At 51.7% G+C, this 8,324-nt stretch overlaps 1 protein-coding gene across 3 annotated transcripts in view; it reads right to left on the bottom strand.

Annotated features, from left to right (window-relative positions):
- Nucleotides 1-288: 288 nt before the first annotated feature.
- DAG1 (dystroglycan 1) overlaps nt 289-8,324 on the bottom strand; it is a 71,866-nt gene continuing 63,830 nt past the window's right edge. For all 3 annotated transcript variants that reach the window (XM_047096048.1, XM_047096047.1, XM_047096046.1), the window contains exon 4: nt 289-5,107. In XM_047096048.1, coding sequence (XP_046952004.1) covers nt 2,705-5,107 — 2,403 coding nt within the window. In that variant the 3' untranslated portion in view covers nt 289-2,704. The remainder of the gene's footprint in view (nt 5,108-8,324) is intronic.

Genomic DNA, 8,324 nt, shown 5'->3' with positions numbered 1-8,324 from the left:
CCTGCCAGATGAGGAAGCTGAAGCTCTGCTCACTCAGGCATTAGAGGGGCTAAGGAGGGCTCATGTGTTAGCAGAGCTCTGGGGCACACTCTCACCCCTCCCAGGGGCACAAAAATGGTAAGGTTATGGAGGGTATCAGGTTAGCTGCTCGAAGACCACCTCCAAGTCCTCTGAATGGGCGCGGATGGGTCCTCTCTTCCCTCTGTCAAATAGACATCAGTCCCACACCCCATTCACATCCTAGAACAATGTAGGGGCCAGGGAAATAGATGCTTGGAGGCAATGGCATTGTAATAAAGACACTGCTTTTATTTAGTTTGATATGTTTCTATACAGAATGCAGAAAACACATCTTAAAATCATATAGAAGGAAATAAAAACATGTCAGTGGTTGGTGAACACTTGAATGCGAGATTGGCTCTCTGTCTCACAGAGTCCAACAGCCGTCGCCAGCCCGGCGCTCAGGGGAGGAGGCTGCCTGCAAGGGCATTGTTGCTGTTGTTATTCTGTTCACTGCCCCATCGCCTCCAGTTGCTATGGCAACAGGCCATTCTGGGCCAGCCACATCTCTGCGTGGCAGTGCCCGATGGTGGGGTTGCTAGGAGCAACGGAGCTGTTTGGAAGGCCTTTCAAAGCCCTCACCTGGAACACTGGGAATTGTTTATTTTTTGACAAGGTCATCAAAAATAATCTCACCAGGTCAGACCCTGCTTGTGCTCCTGACTCTGGGCAGTGGGGAAGAAACTCTGGCTTGGATCAGGGCTCAGAGGCACGAGACCCAGTCACCAGAGGTCCACTGAGCCCTCATCAACAGGCTCCCCCAACTGGGGCACTGCTCACTTGAGTACCCCACCAGGGGCTGAGCAGGGGAGAGAGGCTGGGCCCTGTGGGAAAAGGTGCAAAGGGAATGCCCTTCTGAGAAGGGCAGGCTGGAGACCCCTCCTCTCTGACCGGCCCTCCCCTCCTGAGGCAGCACACACAAATCCTCTGCAAAACTGTCGATATGGCTTAGAAGTGGCTGCTCGGTTTGCAAAGGGAGCCTGGGTCCACCCACCAGCCTTCGATCACGGAAGGGAAACATTATTGCAAAAGGCATTCCTCCCTAAAAGGTACCCAAAATAACCCTTAGACATCAAGAAAAGTCATGCTCAAAATGGTTTCTTCCAAAGGAGGAGAATCAAAGCAGAGTGGGCACCCCTGAGTCATGGGACAGAGATGCAGATGGACGGACGGACGTTCTGCTAAAAAAGGCAAAAGAAGCCCAGTGTAATTCCAGAATTTAAACTGTTACGAAAAGAAGGGGAAAAAAATCAAAATGAGCAAAGCCATCAGTTCCATGGAATCAACACTAAGAGCTTGTACAAACTGCTGTAAGCATCACCGTTTTTAATCTTTTTTTTAATAAAACAATTTGAGGCTGTATAAAAACTTTAGTAAAAAATTAGCTTTGAGAGCCCACAGATTTTTACTATGAACTATTGCTGGCACTCCTCCCCAGCCACCAGACCTCTCCCAGCCCAAGGCCCGGAACTGGAGTGCCAGAGAAGAGGGGTGGGGTGGGACAGGGTGGGGCTGTGGACTGTTGGGACAAAGCGGCCAAGGTCAAGTGAGGAAAGAGCATCACATGACATAAAAATATTGCATCTTCACCAAAATGTCCCCCACTGAGTGTTTCAGAAGCCATGATATTCCTTTTAGGAAGGGGAAAAAAACACACAGAAGAAGGGTAAAAGAAAATAGGTTGATGTGGTCGAGTCCCTCGACCTCCCCAGCCACCCCGCCACGAGCAGCTGGCCCACCCTGGAGCACCTAGGTTGGGGGTCATGGCCACCACTGCCTCTTAGGAGTCCTCTTTCCATGGAAATGAAGACCCCTTGGTGGGGGGCCACCAGCGTGCATGGGGTAGGGGTGTGGATGTCCACGGCCAGGAGGCCCCTCCGGCTTCCAGCCCCTGGCAACAGCGGGAGAGCAAGCCCAGCACCAGGACCCTGGCCCCAGAGCCAGGGCCAGGAGGCCCCCAGTCAGGCTCCGGGGTATCAGAGCAACCAAGTTTACATAGTGTGAAAAAATAGGATTCCTTTGATAAAAAATACTGTCCCTTGGTCTTCTCTAAGTTTGAAACACCCTGGGAGCTTATTTTTAGCAAAGCAATTTCCCATACCCACCCAAAAATTATACATACAAGTTTAGGTAAACAGCAGATTAAATGTAAAAACTTAACCTTAACTTCTGAAAGTCCTTTGAATTTAATCTTTAGCTACTGTTTTCCATGTTACATCCTGCAGCTAGACACACGTGAATAGAAAAAACAGTACAGTTAGTGTTAAAGGCAAAACGCAGAGAGCCGGGAAGCTGCCCGGCACTGCCTGCGAGTTCATTCACGGCTCCGCTCCATCTACCTCTACTCCAAACAGTGCTTTCAGAGCCAGCCATCAAAACCGCAGCGAAGAATTTTCTATGAACAAACAAAAAGCTGTTAGGCAAAAAATAAAAGTAAAAATGTCCCCAAAGCCTCTCCAGCTGCTTTGGGGTTTAGGAGGACCAGAGAGGGCGGGCTTGTCCAGGCCTCGCGTGTGTCAGTGTGTGCTAGGTCAGGTGTCGGCTCCCAGTGGGCGATGGTCTGCAGGCCACCGGTCTCCACAGACAACACCGTGTTGTCTCCAGGGCCCTGCCCTACCCCTGCCTCCACCCAGGCGCTTGTGGGTTAAGGGGGCACGTAGGGAGGGGGCGACCGGTATGGGGTCATGTTCTTGGGACGAGAGCCCTTGCCCTCCATGGGGGCCGTGAAGGGTGGGGGGGGCTGGTAAGGAGGCGCATTGGGATCCTCATCCCGCAGGGGCGTGTACTCTCCCACGGTGTCCTGGTTCAGAGGAGTGGTCTCGGGCACGCTCTGGTTGGGGTACTCAGGAGGGGGGAGAGGGGCTTTCTCCTCCTGCAGGATAAGTGGCATGCTGGAGGAGGGTGGCGGCTTGGAGTCATCCAGCTCGTCCGCAAAGATGATAGGCACCCCCTTCTTGATGAAGGTGGCCTGGTCCTCGAGGGTGAGCTTGCCCTTCCGCTTCTTTCGATAGCAGATCATGGCAATGATGCCGGCAATGAGCAGGATGGCTGCAACCACCACGGCTGGAATGACCGTGTGCAGGTAAACGTCATCCTCACTGCTCTTCTCAGGGTCCCTATCCGGCACGTCTGTGGGTGGTGCCTCTGAGGGCACCCTCTTGGGTGGTGCCACAGGGATAAACTGTAGATGCCGGCAGCTGCCTGAGCCTGTCACAGCAATGCTCGTGGCCTTGAAGTCAGGCTCCAAGGCGTTGGAGAAGGCAGCCCGAGGTTTCCCGTCATCTTCAGCAATCCTCCGGCTCAGCCCCATGATCCGCTCCTTGGGGCAGGGCTCCAGGGGCAATGTGTTGTTGGTCCACTCCACCACGATGGAGCCCCGGGTGATATTCTGCAGAGTGATGGTGCTACAGTTGCGGTCCCCAAAAGCAAAGGCTAGCTTCTTCACCAGGGCGATCTTCTTGTGGATGTCATTCACCACTGGTGCTGGGTCACCCATAAACTTGGCCTTGAACCGTGCAGGAGCCCTGTCTCCTTGAGGGCGCTTGTGGACATGGATCTCAAAAGCATCCACAGCTGATAGGCCCCCTTTGTCTGTGGCGTGCATAAAGTACTCGTGCTTGCCCACGTGGCTGCTGTCAGGCAGGCCATACATGAGCTGGCTGTTGCTGTTGAACTGTACCCAAGACTTCTCACCTACCAGCTGCTGCTCCCGAAGCTTCAGAGTCAGTTTCAGCTTATCAGTGGTGGTGTCCTCATTGTCATAGAAGGTGTCTGACGGGATCTTCACCTCAAAGTAGGTGCCAACCCAGGCATCGACCCTGTCGATATGGTTCTTGAGCTCTGGCCGCTGGTTGGGTTCTGCTCCACGGGGAACCCCACTCGTGGTGGTGCGGATGCGAGTAGGTGGGGAGGCGGTTTCCAATCTGGTTATGGGAACTTTGGTGGTGACCCGTGGCACCGGGCGGGGCGTCCGTGGCTTTTTGGTAGGCCTTCGAGTTGTGGTGGTTGAGGAGTCAGTAGAAGGCGTGGCTGGTTTTGGTGTGGATATTCGTGGCTTCTTGGTGGTAGTCGTGGGAGGGGTGGCGACTGCTGTGGGCTCCACATAGCCAGGAATGGTCATCGTTGGGCGGATCTGGCCAGGAACTGTGGTGCCAGCTTCTGACACCCGAGTGGGCTGGATGGGGCCTAAGGTTGGGGTCTGAATAATGGCACCTCGAGTCCGAATGGTGACTGTGGGCTTTCCAGGAACAGGATCTCTGACTGGAGGAGCCATGGTCTCTGTTGGAGGAGCAATGGCTGGAGATGTGGGGGTAGGCACAATCCTGGATGGTGGCTCCTGGATGGCCGTGGTTGGAGGCCCAATGGCAGTGACAGGTGTGGGTGTGGCATGGATCTGCCTCCGGATGCGTTTGGGAAGAGGGGGCTTCTTGTTGGCTATATGCCAACCCACCACAGGGTAGCCAAGCTGGGCAGACATAGTGCCCTCTCTGGCAGGGGCCTCCACACCACGAATATCAGGCACATTGTTCTGGTTCAGGGAGCAGCCCAGCTTCCAAGAGAGGAGGGCCCCATTCTCTACCACCTTTTTCGCATTTCCTGGGCCAGCCATGAAGGCTGACATGTCAAACAGTCTATTATTCACCACTGGTACCAACTTCATATTGTGAAGCTCCACTTCTGAGAAGCTCTGCATCCTGTGCAGGAGGTCAAGCCTTTGCTTTGGGGTCATCTTGGTGAGGTCAGCATCCAGAATGACCGTCAGAACAGTCACAGGCTCATCGGCAGCACAGGCAGATGACACCACCTCAGCAGGGTCTGGTGATGCCGCCCGCACAGACTGTGGCTCACAGTGGTCTTCAGGGTATACCTCAATAGAGAACACGCTGGAGGTCTGGGGAACATGGCTCCCATTGGCCCCCAGCCGTGCAGTGCTCACTGAAATGTAATGCACACCCTTATCGGTGTCAAGAGGGAGGCCCTCCAGGGTGTGGCTCTGTGGGTCCCAGTGCAGCCAGGATGGCAGGGCCTCCTTCCCTGCTGTGGACACCTAAAAGAGATACCAGCATGAGTTAAGTGGTACTGTCAATGAATAACCTGACAATGATCACAACAGTTCATCATGGACCCAGCCTGAATTGTGTGACAGGCTTAAGGTAGAATTGAGAATTTCTGCTGGGGGGGGGGGGGGACCAATTCCTCTCCTGGAGCTCTCATTCACCTGTCACGAAAGACTGGGGCTGCCAGATAGGCTAGCTTGGAATGCAAATGATTTGCCCAAGGCCACACTGTGGGGAGACAGCAGTGGTGGCACTCAAACACGCGTCTCATCCCAGAGAGCAGATGCCATGGAGCTCAAGAAATGTTGCAGGTTTTTACAACAGTGATATATACCCTGCCACCTACTTACCCACTTGGCTTGCAGAATCAGGTGCAAGTGTCTCATCCCTCAGCACTCCTTTCAACCTCATCTCAGCCTTCTCCCTGCCCTCTACAGACACAATTTTGCTCAAGTCGTATGCCCTTCCTGCCCAGGGTGGAAATGCATGCGGGCCTGGGTGCAAGAGACAGCTCAATGTCTCCAGATGCCTCAACTGTACAACCACGTCAGTGGGACGTGAGTTCAAGTAGAGTGGGATGCATTTGGGTAGCAAATACAGTTAGCGGTATCTAATGTTTGGTGTTTTTTTTTTTTAAAGTAGGCTTCACGCCCAGCACAGAGACCAACGCGGGGCCCAAACTCATGACTCTGAGATCAAGACCTGAGATGAGACCAAGAGTTGGACGCTTAACCAACTGAACCACCCAGGTGCCCCTGTATATAATGCCTTAATTAATCCTGCTTTTTAAAACTCAAGAAAAATTGCAACACCCAGGGTTAGGTACTGGAAACAATTATTCTGGAAGTGTTTATCAAAGATTCCAAGGAGCTCTGGCCTAACGGAGAGTTCTATAGTCAACTTAAGTTTGGGAAATCTACAGAACCCATGTCTGACCTTGGAGAGCCCAGTCACAAAGGCAGGCCTGAGGAGCTCACCCCTTATTCCACCCAACAGCACCTCCCAGGTGCTCCTATTTTAGGGTAGAAGTCCTTTTCTAAAGGGTCATGACTGGTAATAATCAAGGTACGCAAAGGAATGCTGCCAGAGAAATTTCAACCATCAGTTGACAAAGGGAAACAAGACTTGCCTCTTGCCCAGGCCCTATCCACAATTACTCTCACCTTTAGGAAACACCTATTCCTGCCCCCAATGCCAGAAAGGTGGCACCCACTCTCTGATCTAACCAAAGGCACTCTTAGCTCCACTATACCATTCCACTAAGCTCAGAGACAACACTGGCCAACAGACATGTCTTACTGCTAGCCTTGGCACCAGGAATTGTCCTTCATGGCCATTGCTTGTCAGCAGAGGGATAATAAAATGTTTCTCTTCCCACAGCAGGAAGACCAGAGTCATGCCTGCAGGGCTCCATAGGGTCTCTGGTTCCTCAGGCTTCCTCCCGCCAAGAGTCAGGTACCTGATTGGGAAGGAGACCCAGAGCTCATACCTGATCTTCCCAGCCAGGACCCAGTGTTCAGGCAGCATGTCATTCCACCAATCTTATCAGTGACCAGATACTTACCTCCCTATAAACAAGATTTCCTACTTCCAGCAAAAACCCATGAGAAGACATCAGACATTATTAGAAGTTACTATTATTGGGGTTGTCCTTTACTGACTGCTGTCTGAGCCACTGAGATTACTGAGGGTATACGAACAGCTTTTTACAACCCCCCCCCCCAATGTTTATTCGTTTTTGAGAGAGAGAAACAGAGTGCGGGTGGAGGAGGGGCATAGAGAGAGAGAGCAGGACACAGAATCCGAAGCAGGCTCCAGGCTCTGAGCTGTCAGCACAGAGCCCGACGCAGGGCTTGAATCCAAGAACTGTGAGAACCTAAGCCAAAGTTGGACGCTTAACTGACTGAGCCACCCAGGCGCCCCTGTGAACAGCATTTCTTTTGTGACCACTATCTAATTAATGCACCACTAAGAACCCCCCTTCCTGTCCTTCACCATCCACTGCAAACACAGTGGTAAAATATCTGAAATGGTAAAATATCTGTAAATATGGGTATCTTGAAATCCATGAAAAATGCTAAATATATTTTTCCTTTAAAATCTTTTTTAGCTACAAAAATACTTACTTCAAATGTTTTGCTTAAAAGTCTATGCTTCACTTTTTTTTCAGTTATATTAAATATGAAAACTGTCACATCCATATATAAACATATAAAGCAAAGGCTAAATGTCTCATTTTGCAAAAAACAGGAAGCAAATCTTTAAGGCCTAAATAGAGTAGTCAGGGAACCATGAGATGTTTTACAAAGGTGGGGTATGACTTATGGCCCTGAGAGGCAGACAGTAGGTGAGCCAGAGTATAGCCTGGTTTCCAGCCACTCCATTATGTTTCCTAACCCCACTCCATCCCAATGGCCACCACTGGGATGAGAGCACACCTAGCAGAGGGAGGGCCTAGAAAAGAGCTCAAGGTGAAGTCATCCAAGGAGAAGTCACCTGTAGAGAAGACCAAACAGAGCCAGGAGAGACCAGGATAGGCTCTGGAAGCGGGGTACCAACTGGCTGGCCAGGCCCCTGGGACATTCCTGAGTAGCCAGGCATCTGTGCCTGTGCCCAGCCCTATGTATTCCATCAGCACAGATGAGTACACAGCCCAGTGCTTTTCCAAGTCTCTCACTAGAGATACAAGGGCACTTTATAACAGAGAAAACAGAGAAGGGCCCCACCTCCTCAAGCTTCCCAGCCTGGCTCAATTCCTATTCTGCTGACCCCAAGGGCCACAGCTCTGCTGCCAGACATTTCCTAAGGAATAAGCCCCAAGCCACTCTTCAGCCAAGGTTCCCACACAGCCACCGTTGGAATACGTATACTTATTTAAACTATGCCAACTAACATTATCACACGTTAATAACATATAATAGCCTCTCCAACCCACATTCCTGCCTTCCTTTCTGCAGATTCTGGCTCCTCAGGATCCTGGGGTGCTAGCCATGCCCCGGCCACAGGACAGGTGTCCAATGTGGATCTCTAGCCCTAAAGCAGGCAGTCCCCAGGGCCTTAGGTACTCCTCATACAGGAAGGAAAGGTACCAACCTGAATGGTCTAAAATCCATGCATCTCTGAGCATTCTGGTACTGGGAATGTCAGGCCCAGGCAGCACTTTGGGTGGCAATGATTTGCTTTAATAAAGGGCCACATGAAGCAAAA

The sequence above is a fragment of the Lynx rufus genome, unplaced genomic scaffold (genome assembly GCF_022079265.1).
Source record: "Lynx rufus isolate CCGP_SWC_20201006 ecotype Redwood Valley unplaced genomic scaffold, mLynRuf1.p SCAF_4, whole genome shotgun sequence".
NCBI classification, from domain to species: domain Eukaryota; kingdom Metazoa; phylum Chordata; class Mammalia; order Carnivora; family Felidae; genus Lynx; species Lynx rufus.
The sequence above is the reverse complement of the archived record's forward strand: the minus strand, read 5'-3'. Positions and strand labels throughout refer to the sequence as shown.